Below are 15,156 nucleotides of genomic sequence, written 5' to 3'. Positions count from 1 at the left end.
TGAAGCTCTGTTATCTTCCATATCAATACCTCAAACTTTAAGCTCCCACGCAACCTGCAACCTACGCGACGTGACGAAAAACACATTACAGTGATCTCAACGTGCAACACACAATCGGACATCTTTATCCTTACTTGATAAGCTCCATTGGAGCATTTCATCGCGAAGATGTCGAACAAACAGGGAAAGATGGTATGTCGCTCTCCTTCACCGATTCATAGCTTCCACGTTGACATCGCAGGCTGACTAAATGGTGTACTTCTAGGCTGGCTACGTATGTACTCCCTCTGTCGCATTAACATCTGCGACATAATCGTAATAGACAATCCCGTACGCCCACTAACTCTTCTAGATCAACTACCGAATGAGGGTCACGTTGATGGACGGCCGCCAGATGACTGGACAGATGCTCGCGTTTGACAAGGTACGTTATATGTACTCTATGTGCCCTTGGCCTTGGCCTTGAATGTCATTAGCTAATTACTTTATAGCACATGAACCTCGTCCTAGCCGACACCGAAGAGTTCCGACGCGTTAAGCGAAAGCAAAACAAGCCCACGGCTCCCGGCGCATCTAGCTCGGCTGCTCAGACCATTGAGACGGAAGAGAAGCGTACTTTGGGTCTGACAATCCTACGCGGTGCTCACATTGTGTCCCTATCAGTCGAATCTGCACCACCGGCCGATCCTAGCACGCGACTTGGAAAGAGCACCCCGGGCGGCCTAGCTACAGGTCTAACATCCGGTCCGGGTGTTTCTCGTCCTGCTGGTCGTGGTGCTGCTCCCACGTCTCTTGCCGTAAGCGTTTACACTTGATTCTGAATAGTATCATTGCTATTATTTTACTAACACTCACCAGGGTCCAGCTGCTGGTGTTGGAGGTGGTGTTCCTCCTCCGTTCCCTCAATTCCCTGGGGCGCCCGGGTTTCCTGGTAGAGGCGGCCGTAAGTAGTTCCCACACCCTTGACTATCAAGTGAAAATAACATTGAAATGCTAACATGTAGTAGCCCCCGCTCCCGGCTTTCCTCCTGGTGGATTCCCTCCAGGCTTTCCCCAGAACGCACCCGGACAGTTCCCACCTCCGGGCTTTAACCCTGCCGGTGGTCCTCCCCCAGGATTCAACCCCCCTCCACGAAGATAGTGAACTTGGACGTGTGGGAATGTTAATACTCGAGAAGAAGATGAGGAGAAAAGCCCTACAGAAGAACGATAGGGGATACCAATGGCGTTTAGGGTGGTTGCTGAAAAATCTATGGATAGCACCAATGAACTATTTGTGAACTTCGCATTCTGTACTCTACGATAGACCAGGAGGGGTTGCAAAATACATACAACACCACATTGCGTCTCAAGGACATCAAAGGCTATTATATTCTGGCTTCTCATGAATCAAATTGACTAAATGAATTCAAGTTGCCCGTACACTTCAAATGTTGTATGCCTAAACGTACATAAATATAAATGTACTGTACCTAGTTACCTAAGCACATGCAGCTAGGAACATTCAAGTTATTCAAACTTCAAAGTACTAAAAGTAGTACATACACACCTGCCAGGTACAACTTTCAATGTCATAGATAGGAATGATAATAAAGTGGGACCAAGTGAGATGCAAGCTGAAGATTGGTTGGTCCCTTGGAACCCTTGGAAGTTTACAAGTGCCCAGCTGATGCTTAACCAACAAAATTCCAAAAATTGGCCCGCCAAAAAAAGCAATTGCCCCATTAGAAAATTTCCCATGAGTTCCGAGTCGGACTCCCGTCACTTTCTTTCACCGGCGCGCCAATTCACCAACGAAATAAACGTCAACGCCAACGACAAAACCAACCGCTATTGACTTTTTGTCAACTTTTCCACTTCCTCTTGAATTGATATTGATTATTCCAGTGACAACTCAAGATGGCCGCCTTCTTCAAAGCAGCCAATGCTAAGATTCGATCGAATCCCACTCTGAGCTACTTCTGTTCAACCCGTACGTGAATACCTAAGTGCCCCTCCAGGTGCGCGGACTTTATCCTCGTAATGTCCGATATCATCCTCATCCTTGACAATATTTCGATTTGTTGTCTCTTTTCTGTTCAATTATAGCACAACTTGCTTCTAGTAGTCTATGATGCTGTGCCACTTGAAGATGGTCAAGCTGGCTCTATGAGAGAGGGGCCATTGTCCGCCCAATGTGTCGTCGCTATTATGTATTATTCAGCTGCTGACCTTGCTGATATATATAGACTTTTGGGGTCCCGCATCGAACTTTGGTATCCCGGTTGCCGCTGTCATGGATGCAAGAAAGTCGCCTGAGCTGTATGTTACCAATCTACCCATCCTACGCCGCTTGCTATGATAGAAAAAATATCGCACACTATATCGCTCTGCAAGGCGACAGAGCAGCATCTTTCTATGCCCCGTCCGTTCTAAGCAGGATCGTAAGCTGACCAGTCTCTCACTACAGGATTTCCGGCCAAATGACTTTCGCTCTCTGCATCTACTCAGCAACCTTCATGCGATATGCCCTCGCCGTGACCCCAGCGAACTATCTCCTCTTCGCCTGCCACTTTATCAACGAAGGTTCGCAGTTGTCACAAGGTTACCGCTATCTGAACTGGTACTACTGGGGAGGCAAAGAGAAGGCCGGCGTTCAAGGCGCCATCGAGGGGGCGAAGGCGAAGGCAGCTGAAGTCAGTGATAAGGTCAAAGAAGTCGCCACTAAATAAAACCACATCATGGTCTCGAGGTACTCATAAGGGCATCTCGACTATCTCTTTGTCTTGTGAACACTATCGTCGTCGAAATGATAAATTCAACTAGAGGATTTGCACAATTGCGTATAGAGTGTCCCGGACTCTTCTACAGAAGGATCGGGAAGGACGGTTCGGCTGGTGGGAACCATGCCTAGGAAGGAAGTGCAATGGCCATGTAATTCTATTGCATCGAAAGGCTCGCAAAATCATGTCTATGATAAACCCCTGAATCAAAAACCTGTTAATTTCAATCATGTTAGCTTGTCAGTGTCATGTCGAATTTTCAAAACTCCAAAGGAAACGGGGCTGGCTTCAGGGTGGTTTGCAGATATTCGAAAGAATGGTGTTGACGGATCATAGTCATCGGGGTGGATACATTCGTTTCATAATGCGCAAAGGGAACAAGTGTCTAAGTAGGTAGTGAACAAGAGTAAAACGAAGGTCAAGCAAGCCAAGGCATTGAGATCGTCGCATTAGCCATTATCAGGTCCAGTAGGAACTATCTATATTTATCTGTTTCTCGGGATGTTTCTGCGTAGGGTGTGAAGCACATACATCCGATGAGAATGTACTCATTGTCTCCAACACGTGAAGGGCTCGATTGGTGCTCACTGTTCAGAGCTCATTTCCAGTTTTGGAAAGTATAGCAATATTATATACCTCCTTTCGGGGCAATGTAGCATTGCCGACATGTGCGTTAAGGGGCAACACATTTAGGAGCTTAAATGTTTCGCTACCTGTCTACATACAGACAAGCAAGCAAAGCAATTCGAGGAATTATAGCCTACATCCAGACCCTCTAGGGTTCATGCTATGCACAGGTAGTAGCAATGTCTTCGACGTAACGGAAACCCCCACGCTTAAAACAAACAGGCACCTAGCCTAGTCCATGGCAGTTGGTCACATGCGCTTGCTGACGACGTTGTTTCGTTTCGTTGATCATATCATAGATTCGGAGGAGGGTCTTATGTACTACACAAACCCACTCCGGCTGACTTCTTCCCTGCCTTCGTTCGAGCTCAAGGTTTCGACGATGCCCTAGCCCTCAACACCATCTTTATCAAAAACAAGCCGTGCGCTAAGACTTGCTACAGTTAGGAAAAACTTCCTTTCTGACTGACGCGAGTCAGAGTAGAATTGCATCCCGTTGTACCGGTTGTACTTGCCTGTTGAGATACATACCTGCCTACATGATATGTAATGTTCTAATGTTGGCAAAGGTGACGAGAAGCGAGGGATATTACAGAGGACGAGGATGGTCTACAGTCCAATCGATGGGCGTGTGGGGTTGTCGGATGGAACGTTAGACCAACCACAACTCTTCACTCGACCACATTGTCTACCCGGTAGGTACCTACTAGATATATTACGCGGCCAAGGCTACATATGTACCTGAGAAGGTGTATTACATATGTACTATACATGAATAGGTACTATCAAAGGGCAAAACATAGAGACCATAGACTTCACTCAGCCTCATCGATATCAGACAAGCTAGCTTAGGAAGGTTTTACGTGGAGGTATCACGAGCTCTTAGTGTTTCGCCCGAGAAAACGAAACGTCAGGCTTGGTAGGAAAGCTTGCGGATAGGAGAGATGATGTCGCCGAGGCGGCCAGATGCATGAGATCCGTTGCTTGGCAGCTAGGCACGACAAGAAGGAAAAAGAAGAAGGATAATAGTGTAGAGAAGAAAAAAAAAAGCCTCTTAGGATCGACGGTCATAGTTGTGACTGTACTAGTCTCGCCAAGCGACTGGCGAGTAATTAATAGCGCAAATCTAGATAAGCTGTCAGATGGAGGCGCTCGTTTAGTATCGCACCCGCAGTGTTGGCGCGCACTATGATGCCACTAAGACATAGACAAGATGCAAAAAGGGCTACCTATACCTTGTGCATAAGATAGTAATGTTGATTATATTACACTTAAGCTCAAGGGTGTGAGCCAAGGCGTCGGATATATACAAGAAAATAGTGTGGGTAAGATCCATCTACTGCTAGTAGTCTGCACTATTGTTTCGTACTATATAAAAAGTAGAGCCTCAGCCATCTCGAAACAAAGCAAGATTCGAAAATAACGTAGAGCCAAGATATATCAGGTCTCCAGTCTCTTCACGAGTGATGCTTGCAAAACATATCATACGGTCCTTCACCTTCTTCACCGCCATCTTCCCCGTTCCCCGGAGTATCTATCTCAGATGCCTCGAGCTTGGCTGTTCCAGCCAGCCAGGTATGGATGTATGTATGTAAGTACAATGCAATACATATACGATGGGTGTAGACGATGGATGGTGGGGCACACATTGATACCTACATGTATGAGATGCACGTTGCATTATTTATTATTTTCACTCCTGTCAGAACCATATGTGCTCGCCTCAACACGTTATAGCATCCCGGTACTATACCTGGGATGATGTAATTGTGCGATTTTCGGGGTCAGCAGACTACCCGAACAGGTAAGTTGTCCCTCATCTTTTTAGAGAGATGCCAGAGGCCAGAAGCAAGCATCTCTCAATGCTACTGTATACTTGACCTTGTCTACATAACCCCTTTTAACAAAATACCAACAGGTAACTATACTACACGAGCATGTAGTATAACAAGTAGATTCATCCTACATACATAGTTAGTATCTACCGGTGTGAATTCATACATGTATTCAAGAAAGTACCATAACCGAGGTAGGTAGAGACAGAGATCTGGAGTATAAAATGTAGATCAAATAAAATAAGAATAAGAGAATAAACGCGGCAAGCAGCTTCAATAAGCGTACGAATTAGAAATTCGGTAATAAACAGCTACTACATGACAGTAGTTACATGTACTTACATAGTACGTAGTACCCAGGGTATTGTACATAGTATTGGTACTATGTAGGTAAGTTGGGAGACAACTGCTTTATCTGACTCTTCTGATTGGCTAATCTGATGATACACAACAGGGATATCTAGTTAAATAGGGTTCCCCAGTGTGTCGTAGCTGGGTTGAATGAACCGAGCCCCTTCAATGTTCCTTCTGCCCTTTTGCCCACTGCCCACCTTGCCCACCTCTACAGGCACTGGGGTCTACAGGGTATTGAGCCGCGGATGCAGAAGGCTCCAGTGACAGGGATATCCCAGGTGGATGTACGGTATTGTACAATACAATACAACTTACCAGCAATTAATAGCTCAACTGCTCAAGAGCTCGTGCTTGAGGTGTATTTTCTGCAAACTTGTCTCTCACCTCAACCCCGCCAAAAACCCCCGCCATGCGTCACCTCCTACATACCTCCCCCCCTTGTCATCTATATTCCTCCCCCCAAACACTTACTTTCTGGCTCTCCTACTACATACTATGTAGTAACAGTACATAGTATGTGATGCGCAATATCAATTGCACATGAGATACACACATACATCCATACACCCTAGCCTGAATCCAAGACTGAACGTAGTCCAGACTGGTCGCTTGAGGCAAAAACTCTGCCGCAACAAAGCGTACATATCCCATGTCACACACTACTCAATGCTCATACTCAACAATGAAGCTACATAGACATCGTACCTCATACTGTACATACAAACTTGAACTTAGAAGCTCCAGATGTCAGCCCTAGACAGACCCTAATTCGAAGCCTCAAGTTGTGCGAGTTTCCCCATCCGGTCGATTCGGACTGAGTTCGGCAAGCGGTATTGGTTGTTTTATCAAGTTTATTTTCCGCGGCTTAATACATATATAACCAAGGTAATAACAACGACAATGAACTAACCTAGCTATCTAGATTGCCAACCTCATAGTTACACCTTGTCGGCATCTCGTGACTTGGCAGGAGTGAGACAAGAAGCAAGAAGAGTTGATCACCCTTTAGTGAGGTACCCTAGGTAGGCAAAGGGGGGAAAGTGATGAGAAGAAGGAAAGAGTAATCCCCTCAACACCCATACCATACCATCCCATCCCCCTCCTGCTCTCTACACACATAGTATCATATTAGTATGTATGCAGAGGAGTGGTCTATCACCCATGCCTTCCATCTTTGTTTGTACTAGACTGTATCGAGGGTAGTGTAGCCATGGAGAATCGGCACTATACATACTACATGGTAGGTACATAATAGCTATATGTATGTACCTTCTGCATCGTCCTCTTGGCTTTGCAAAGTGGAAACAACCTTAAGAAGCTCTTGGTCTCCTCTTTCCAGACGACTCGCTACCTTTTCATAATTTCTACCCTCTCCAATTTTAGTGATTATTCGTGTGGCACCAACTGGTCGAGGCAAAGCCAAACTTATTTAGCTTGGTACTAGTCTGCGTCTGCTTGTCTCTTCCGAGGTTCTCTGCCTCTTAGCTATTAGACTCAACTTACTTACCTCCCTACCTCTACTTACCTACATACCTACCTACATAATAGGTAATCCACCAGCCTACCTACAACACCTGGAACCATATATATATCCCTCGTTGGCTTTCCGTGCCGTCATTGAAATTTGTGTAGCATTTCCTATCACATCCCACGCTCCTAAAGTACACATTGCCTAGAGATTATCCTACTACATACGTCAGCGCGGACAAAGGAGTGAGCATCGGATTCAAGAAGCAGCTCACTCCGGTTGAGGGACACCCCCACCAAACTAAGCTCGACTTCACAAGCCCAACAAACACCCCCTCGCTTCCTGCGCCATATCCAGGAGCTCCTCCGCAGTTCTCAATTGACTTGTGTGTTGAACCCGAACTGTAGTCGCCATCTACAGTACAGTCATCACAATGGCAACAGACATGGATTTCCAGGATATCCAGGACTTGGAGGCTGCTCGGTTCGCCGAGGCCGCGGCCGCTGACAGCGATGAGGAAGTTTTTGAGGAGGGCGCCGGGCCGAAGGAAGCCAAGACGGCGCACCATATTCGCGCGAACAGCTCCATTATGCATTTGAAGAAGCTGCTGGGTGAGTCACAATATGCACAATATGCCTCCTAAGACTATGTTGTAACAGGTTACTAACGATTCTTCATTTCTTTAATAGTTGCCAACAGAGGAGAAATCCGTAAGTACTATCTATCTCATCATGCTCTACTAAATGCATTTGTCCAGATCATTTCATTAACTTTTGACAGCAATTCGAGTACGATATTACCCTTTATGCAAACTATGGATTACTTGCGACTAATGATTATTGTTGTGGTATTAGATTTTCAGAACGGTATGTGAATGTTGACTCATACATAGAGGGGGAGCTCCCCCTTTTGGAGAAATCAAGCGGCTAACTTTGTTTACTAGGCTCATGAACTGTCGCTACACACCGTCGCAGTTTTTAGGTAAATAAAATACAATTACAATTATAAGATTATATATATTGAGTTTAATACTAATTCAAACAGTTATGAGGATCGTCTTAGCATGCATCGGCAGAGTACGTAGCAATATTCACATCACATCTACACCCCTCATGTCTATACACTATACATGCATGGATCTACAGAGGGGTTATCATATGCTAATTTATGTATAGAGGCCGATGAGGCCTACGTCATTGGAAAACGAGGCCAATATACCCCTGTCGGAGCCTACCTCGCAGGCGACGAGATCATTAAAATCGCCCTGGAACACGGCGTCCAGATGATTCACCCTGGTAAAACTTTTCGCATCGTAATCCAAGATTGACGAATATTTCTAATTCAAATTTATAGGTTATGGTTTCTTATCAGAAAATGCCGAGTTTGCCAGAAACGTAGAGAAAGCTGGTCTCATTGTAAGTGACTATTCTCAGTCGGAGTCCATTGCCCCGATTAAAAAAGAAGAAAAAAGAAAAAAGAAAAAAAAAAGAAACCTAGCTAAACATTCGGCTTCGTCCAGTTTGTTGGTCCCTCTCCCCAAGTGATCGACTCTCTTGGTGACAAAGTCTCGGCTCGAAGATTGGCCATTGCTGCGAATGTTCCCGTGGTACCTGGAACTGAAGGGGCAGTTGCTGCCTTTGAAGAAGTAAAGAAGTTCACTGACGAATATGGATTCCCCATTATTATCAAAGCCGCCTATGGTGGTGGTGGCCGAGGTATGAGAGTGGTGCGCGACCAGGCAAGTCTCAAAGAATCTTTTGAGCGAGCTACCTCCGAGGCCAAGACGGCCTTCGGAAATGGTACGGTATTTGTCGAGCGCTTCCTCGACAAGCCCAAGCACATCGAAGTCCAACTCCTAGGTGATAACCACGGTAATATCGTGCACCTATACGAGCGTGACTGCTCGGTCCAGCGGAGACACCAGAAGGTGGTTGAAATTGCACCCGCTAAGGATCTTCCCGCCGCAACCCGAGATGCCATTTTGGCCGACGCAGTCAAGCTAGCCAAGTCCGTGAACTACCGAAATGCTGGTACCGCAGAATTCTTGGTCGATCAGCAAAATCGCTACTATTTCATCGAAATCAACCCGCGTATTCAAGTTGAGCATACAATTACCGAAGAAATCACCGGTATTGATATCGTTGCTGCTCAAATTCAAATTGCCGCGGGTGCTTCTCTACAGCAGCTCGGCTTGACTCAAGACCGAATCTCTACGAGAGGTTTCGCGATCCAATGCCGAATTACTACTGAGGATCCCGCTAAACAGTTCCAACCTGATACTGGTAAGATTGAGGTCTATAGATCAGCTGGTGGCAATGGCGTGCGTCTCGACGGTGGCAACGGTTTCGCTGGCGCGGTTATCACGCCACACTACGACTCCATGTTGGTCAAGTGCACATGCCATGGCTCAACCTACGAGATAGCGCGCCGGAAGATTCTTCGATCCTTGATCGAATTCCGCATCCGTGGAGTGAAGACCAATATTCCCTTCCTGGCTTCGCTGCTTACCCACCCAACCTTCATTGATGGCAACTGCTGGACTACGTTCATCGATGATACTCCCCAGCTGTTCGATCTTATCGGCAGCCAGAACCGTGCCCAGAAATTGCTAGCTTACCTAGGCGACATTGCCGTCAACGGAAGCAGTATCAAGGGCCAAATTGGCGAGCCCAAGTTCAGGGGCGACATCATTCTCCCGGAACTTCTCAACGATGATGGTTCCAAGCTTAATGTTTCGCAGCCTTGCCAGAAGGGATGGAGACGAATCATTCTGGAGCAAGGCCCCAAGGCATTTGCCAAGGCTATTCGTCAATACAAGGGCTGTCTACTCATGGACACGACTTGGCGTGACGCTCACCAATCTCTGCTAGCCACTCGTGTACGGACGATCGACCTTTTAGGGATTGCAAAGGAGACGAGTCATGCCTTGCACAACTCGTACAGTTTGGAATGCTGGGGAGGTGCGACGTTTGATGTCGCTATGCGTTTCCTCTACGAGGATCCGTGGGACCGTCTTCGCAAGATGCGAAAGGCCATTCCCAACATTCCTTTCCAGATGCTGCTGCGAGGAGCGAATGGTGTAGCTTATGCTTCACTCCCCGACAACGCCATTGACCACTTTGTCGAGCAGGCGAAGAGGAATGGTGTTGACATTTTCCGAGTTTTCGATGCTCTAAATGACATTGATCAGCTCGAGGTCGGCATCAAAGCTGTGCAAAAGGCTGGTGGTGTGGCAGAAGGAACCGTGTGCTATTCCGGTGACATGTTGAACCCCAAGAAGAAGTACAACCTCGAGTATTACCTCAACTTGGTTGACAAGCTAGTGGCACTGGATATTGATGTCCTTGGTATCAAGGATATGGCCGGTGTGCTGAAGCCTCGTGCTGCTACTCTTCTCATCGGAGCCATCCGAAAGAAGTATCCTGATCTTCCTATCCACGTTCATACCCACGACTCTGCTGGTACTGGTGTTGCTTCCATGGTTGCCTGTGCCCAAGCTGGTGCCGACGCCGTCGACGCCGCCACGGACAGCTTGTCCGGAATGACATCGCAACCCAGTATCAATGCCATCATTGCATCACTTGAAGGCACTGATCTAGACCCCGGCTTGAATCCTGCCCACGTCCGTGCTCTCGACTCCTACTGGTCGCAACTCCGTCTCTTGTATTCTCCCTTTGAATCCCACCTCATCGGACCTGACCCCGAAGTTTACGAGCACGAAATCCCCGGTGGTCAACTCACCAACATGATGTTCCAGGCTTCTCAGCTAGGTCTCGGCTCGCAATGGGCTGAAACCAAGAAGGCATATGAACATGCAAATGATCTCCTAGGAGACATCGTCAAGGTTACGCCAACTTCCAAGGTCGTTGGTGACCTGGCACAATTCATGGTCTCCAACAAGCTTTCATCCCAAGATGTAGTTGACCGCGCCGGTGAGCTTGACTTCCCTGGCTCAGTCCTCGAATTCCTTGAAGGCATGATGGGTCAACCGTACGGTGGATTCCCCGAACCCCTGCGTTCCAGGGCCCTCCGTGGCCGCAGAAAGTTCGACAAGCGACCTGGTCTTTACCTAGACCCTGTTGACTTCAAGAAGACGCGCACTGAACTGGCGCAAAAATGGGGACAGGTTACCGAGCCTGACCTCGCCTCGTACCTCATGTATCCCAAGGTATTTGACGACTACAAGAAATTCGTCCAGAAGTTTGGCGACCTGTCCGTCCTACCGACAAAGTACTTCCTTTCTGCGCCCCGAATTGGCGAAGAATTCCACGTTGAGCTTGAGAAGGGCAAGGTTTTGATCCTGAAGTTACTTGCCGTCGGACCTCTGTCTGAGAACACTGGTCAGCGAGAAGTGTTCTACGAGATGAACGGTGAGGTCCGCCAAGTCACTGTAGAGGACAAGAAGGCCAGCGTCGAGAATGTCAGCCGCCCCAAGGCCGACCCTGGTGACTCGAGCCAGGTTGGTGCTCCCATGGCTGGTGTCTTGGTCGAATTGAGAGTCCATGAGGGTTCTGAAGTCAAGAAGGGAGACCCGCTAGCTGTGCTCAGCGCCATGAAAATGGTAAGTTAACTTAATGCTCATTACTCTTTACAGACATATATATACAGAGAATCTAGTACTAACTCTTATGATAGGAAATGGTTATCTCAGCTCCGCACAACGGCAAGGTCGCTGGTCTTCAAGTCAGGGAAGGCGATTCAGTCGACGGGTCAGACTTGGTTTGCAAGATTACTAAGGGCTAAACACACTGCTACTGTTCAGAACATAGCCTATCGTTTCGGGGGTTTTCAACAATGGAGCAACGGTATCGGTTACTCGAAGGGTTTTGTTGGGTGTGTGTTTTAGTTACCTAGGGATGGAATTAGAATGTTTGGTTCGGAGTGGACTGTTCCCGCCGTGCGTGCTCTTCAGTTTTATCCCATGAAGCAAAAGAAAAATACCTAGGTTTAAAACTTATTTTTTTAACGAGTCAAGTTCAAATTTGAATATTCCCTCTTTTATCTTAGATGCATGCTTGCATGATAGTTACCTATTCCCGTGCCCGGCCTTCTGTCTTACTCTACTGCTACTGCTACTGCTACTGCTACTACTGCTACAACTCCCCCCCAAAATCCACATCCTCCAACTCCACAACCGGCAACAAGGCCATGTGCAGCTTGCTGCTCCCGTACGGCACAAACCGCGCCACGAACGGCTCCCCCACCGCCTTCACGTCGAACGTCCCCGGGTCCGCCGCCGAGTCCAAGGCCACGGGCCACTCGATCTCCACGGCGGCGACCCGCAGCTCGACGGGCGGCGCGCCGAGCTCCCAGATGGGGTTCGGGAGCAGCGGGTCGGCGTCGGCGTCGAGGTCGAGGTCGAGGATGGGGTCGGTGTGTTCTTCAAACACGGAGGACGAGGATGATGATGAAGAGGAAGAGGAAGAGCGCCGCACCACCACCTTCACCTGCCGCGGATCAATCGCCACGTTCCACCGCGACCCGGCCTTGGGAGTCAGTCGGTGGTCCCGCGTGTGCCCGTGCGGGTCGGTGGTGTTGGGGGGCAGCAGGGCGCCGGTGCGGTAGGTGCGCGGGGCTAGGGCCACGGTGTCGTGCTCGACGGCGAGGGCGTAGAGGAGGGGGCCGTGGTAGAGGGCCGCGGTGTGGTTTGCGTGGTAGGTTGTTCGCGGGGTGGTGGCGAGGCGGAGGGTTAGGCTGGTTGTGGGGTTGGTGATGGGGATTTTTTGGAGGGAGGTGGAGGGGGCGGGGGAGAGGGGGGTTGGTGATGAGGAAGAGGAAGAAGGGGAAGCGATGGTGAAGGTGCTGAGCTCCGGGTCAGCCCAGCCGGGGATCCGGACGTAGAAGTCGAAGGCGGAGTCGGCGGTTATCGCGTACGTTATCGTGTGGCCGAAGGGGTACGTGGTGTTGGCCGTGACGCGGACGGCGTTGGGTTTTCCGCCGTCGGGCCCGACGAGGGTTGTGGCGGCGGTGCCCGGGATCAGGAAAACGTGCGCTAGGCCGTTGCCGTCGGCGGTGGTGGCGAAGGAGTTGGCGAGGAATTTGGGGTAGGCTTGTGGGTGGTTTACTGTGCAGCAGGGCTGTTTTGGGAGGGGGGTGAGGGGTGGTTAGAAGGGAAGTGATAGGGGGTAAATAAAGGGGGATGTAGAAAAGGGGAAAGGGATTCTTACATAATTCGGTTCAAGGCCAAATACGTTAGAGTACGAGTCAACGTCCTGCCAAAGCTCGCTGGTGCTTAGATTGCGAGACCACGGCTATAGATGGTTTAGTAAATGAGGTAGGTGAATAGTTGGTAGAGATTCGTATACTATATAGGTATATAAGGGGAGAAAGGGTATTAACTGAGATAGTCTGTATATAAACACATACCTGATTTTCCTGCTGAACATACTGATGCGACCACCAATCAGCCGACACAGAGACCGGGAACGCATTGAACGCCGTCTGCTCGGCCCAGTCGGCAATGTCGTTGTCGCCGAGGTACTGGTATATGTACGCGGCCGAGAACATGACCTCGGCGGCGATGCAGAGCTCGGCGCCCCTGGACGGGTTCAGGTCGCTGACGTACTCGTCTCCGATGATGGTGCCGGCGAGAGAGCGGTGGTAGGCCGCCAGCAGGTCGACGGCATCTCGGGTCTGTTGCTTGAGCGCCTCGTCTCCCGTGTTGCGGTATAGGGATAAGGGGTAGCGTAGGCCTTTCAGGTGTTAGCTGACGAATTTCCCCCTTTCTCTTTTTTCGCCTGTTTTTTACCTAGAATGAAAACTCACCTTGTGCCATATTGACCCCGTGGAGAAAGACCCAGCTCAGGTTGAAGTTATTAGATTCGTACAGATCCTTCGGGTAGGCTTCCTCGGTCCAGAAAGTCCTCCAGTCTGCTCCCCACTCGACACCGCCGTCGATCATGAGATCCATAACCTCCCACAGAATCTGGGAGTTGTTTCGGGGATACCGCTCCAAGAGCCACTGCATGGGGATATGCATCTCATGCGTGCGACCGACGCCAAACCCCGCCGTGTCGAAGACGTCGTCCCCGTGCACGATGAGACCGGTGTAGTTGTCCTTGAGCACTGCGACGCGTAAGTAACTCAGTGAAGAACAACAATCCAAAAAAAAAAAAAAAAAAAGAAAAAGGAAAAACCTACTACTATGCGCAAGCACCGCATACCGATGCATCGCATCCACGATCCTCTCCGTCTGCGTCGGGTCCGCCTCCGCGTACTGGACCAGGCCCAGCAGCACCAGACACCGCGCCCAGAGCCCCCGCGTCTGCCGCGTGGTCTCGAACCCGATCCACCCGTCCTCCTGCTGGTGGTCGAGGATGTAGTCCAGGTAGTACTTGACCTGGCCGCGGATCCGCTCGTCGCCGAGCCCGAAGGCTAGCGGCACGAGCCCGTTGAACCAGTAGGGTGAGGCTTCGCTGTATGGGATGATGGGTTAGTCAGTTATGAAAAGAAATAAAAAAGAAATATCTCCTTGCCCCTTTATAGGTAAGGGGTGTCTTTCTTTCTGATTTTTTGCTTATGGTCACATAATCCCCACGAGTAGGTGCCCCCTCATTTTTCAAGGAGTACAAGCATAGGTACACACAAATCAAAACCAACACTCTTAGCAAAAACACGACATAGGTAATAAACACATACTCCAGGTGAGAATACTCCGTCTCCCCCCCGATCCACCGGGAGTCGTGGACGAAGCGGTAGAAGTCAAACATGTTCCCCGACAAGCCCGCGGCCTCGAGCTCGAGCTGGTCCTTGAACCACCCGAGCGGCTTCACCGAGCCTAGGTCTAGGGGGCGGTATACGGGTTGCACGACTGTTAGATCGGTTAGATGCCTCTAGGTAGATAGGCCAGACCCTTTCTTTCTTTCTTTCTTTCTTAAATTTTGAGACAGATGGCCTTCCGCCTTAGCGATGAGTGCAAGGGGACAGAAGAGACGAGAAGAGAAGGAGAGGTGGTAAACACACGATCATATCCATCACGAACCGCTGACCTAGGCGGCGGCACCACTCTTGCCTGCACTCCATCTCCTCCTCCTCCTCCTCCTCCTCCCAGCGCCGCGAGCGCTGCTATGAAAAGCCGCGGAAGTATCATGTCAATAACGATTTAATGATC

At 49.1% G+C, this 15,156-nt stretch overlaps 4 protein-coding genes across 4 annotated transcripts; 3 read left to right on the top strand and 1 right to left on the bottom strand.

The window, feature by feature from the left end:
• The first annotated feature begins 9 nt into the window (after positions 1 to 9).
• On the top strand, positions 10 to 1,506 carry GGS25DRAFT_468555 (Sm-like ribonucleoprotein). Its single transcript, XM_049259081.1, has 6 exons — positions 10 to 192; positions 266 to 274; positions 353 to 424; positions 492 to 797; positions 859 to 943; positions 1,008 to 1,506. The coding sequence occupies exons 1-6, from the start codon at positions 169 to 171 to the stop codon at positions 1,139 to 1,141; spliced, it is 630 nt and encodes a 209-aa protein (XP_049121051.1). The 5' UTR covers positions 10 to 168; the 3' UTR covers positions 1,142 to 1,506.
• Positions 1,507 to 1,630: 124 nt separating this feature from the next.
• Positions 1,631 to 2,798, top strand: GGS25DRAFT_12147 (UPF0041-domain-containing protein). The gene is made up of 3 exons (XM_049256132.1): positions 1,631 to 1,972; positions 2,229 to 2,301; positions 2,450 to 2,798. The coding sequence occupies exons 1-3, from the start codon at positions 1,900 to 1,902 to the stop codon at positions 2,709 to 2,711; spliced, it is 408 nt and encodes a 135-aa protein (XP_049121050.1). The 5' UTR covers positions 1,631 to 1,899; the 3' UTR covers positions 2,712 to 2,798.
• A 4,836-nt stretch (positions 2,799 to 7,634) lies between these two features.
• GGS25DRAFT_468546 (pyruvate carboxylase) lies at positions 7,635 to 12,323 on the top strand. The gene is made up of 7 exons (XM_049259080.1): positions 7,635 to 7,912; positions 7,990 to 8,027; positions 8,091 to 8,122; positions 8,222 to 8,341; positions 8,400 to 8,461; positions 8,566 to 11,607; positions 11,682 to 12,323. The coding sequence occupies exons 3-7, from the start codon at positions 8,110 to 8,112 to the stop codon at positions 11,787 to 11,789; spliced, it is 3,345 nt and encodes a 1,114-aa protein (XP_049121049.1). The 5' UTR covers positions 7,635 to 7,912; positions 7,990 to 8,027; positions 8,091 to 8,109; the 3' UTR covers positions 11,790 to 12,323.
• On the bottom strand, positions 11,878 to 15,141 carry GGS25DRAFT_526897 (uncharacterized protein). The gene is made up of 7 exons (XM_049265049.1): positions 15,009 to 15,141; positions 14,685 to 14,856; positions 14,187 to 14,461; positions 13,812 to 14,111; positions 13,413 to 13,738; positions 13,214 to 13,297; positions 11,878 to 13,123 (listed from the first exon to the last, which is right to left on the bottom strand). The coding sequence occupies exons 1-7, from the start codon at positions 15,133 to 15,135 to the stop codon at positions 12,140 to 12,142; spliced, it is 2,268 nt and encodes a 755-aa protein (XP_049121048.1). The 5' UTR covers positions 15,136 to 15,141; the 3' UTR covers positions 11,878 to 12,139.
• Positions 15,142 to 15,156: the final 15 nt, after the last annotated feature.

This window comes from Hypoxylon fragiforme (assembly GCF_022984875.1).
Source record: "Hypoxylon fragiforme strain CBS 206.31 chromosome Unknown GGS25scaffold_1, whole genome shotgun sequence".
NCBI lineage: Eukaryota > Fungi > Ascomycota > Sordariomycetes > Xylariales > Hypoxylaceae > Hypoxylon > Hypoxylon fragiforme.
This window is presented reverse-complemented; position numbering and strand designations above follow the sequence as displayed.

Excerpts from the sequence above, each read along its gene's own strand:
- GGS25DRAFT_468555 (XM_049259081.1), top strand. The coding sequence starts at position 169 with ATGTCGAACAAACAGGGAAAGATG. Across the intron at positions 425-491 it reads AGATGCTCGCGTTTGACAAG|CACATGAACCTCGTCCTAGC; the intron begins GTACGTTATATG and ends ATTACTTTATAG. Across the intron at positions 798-858 it reads CTGCTCCCACGTCTCTTGCC|GGTCCAGCTGCTGGTGTTGG; the intron begins GTAAGCGTTTAC and ends AACACTCACCAG.
- GGS25DRAFT_12147 (XM_049256132.1), top strand. The coding sequence starts at position 1,900 with ATGGCCGCCTTCTTCAAAGCAGCCAATGCTAAGATTCGATCGAATCCC. Across the intron at positions 1,973-2,228 it reads GAGCTACTTCTGTTCAACCC|ACTTTTGGGGTCCCGCATCG; the intron begins GTACGTGAATAC and ends TGATATATATAG. Across the intron at positions 2,302-2,449 it reads GCAAGAAAGTCGCCTGAGCT|GATTTCCGGCCAAATGACTT; the intron begins GTATGTTACCAA and ends CTCTCACTACAG.
- GGS25DRAFT_468546 (XM_049259080.1), top strand. Across the intron at positions 8,342-8,399 it reads CGTCCAGATGATTCACCCTG|GTTATGGTTTCTTATCAGAA; the intron begins GTAAAACTTTTC and ends TCAAATTTATAG. Across the intron at positions 8,462-8,565 it reads TAGAGAAAGCTGGTCTCATT|TTTGTTGGTCCCTCTCCCCA; the intron begins GTAAGTGACTAT and ends GGCTTCGTCCAG.
- GGS25DRAFT_526897 (XM_049265049.1), bottom strand. The coding sequence starts at position 15,135 with ATGATACTTCCGCGGCTTTTCATAGCAGCGCTCGCGGCGCTGGGAGGA. Across the intron at positions 14,462-14,684 it reads ACGGAGTATTCTCACCTGGA|CGAAGCCTCACCCTACTGGT; the intron begins GTATGTGTTTAT and ends CATCCCATACAG. Across the intron at positions 14,112-14,186 it reads TGCGGTGCTTGCGCATAGTA|TGCTCAAGGACAACTACACC; the intron begins GTAGGTTTTTCC and ends TACGCGTCGCAG.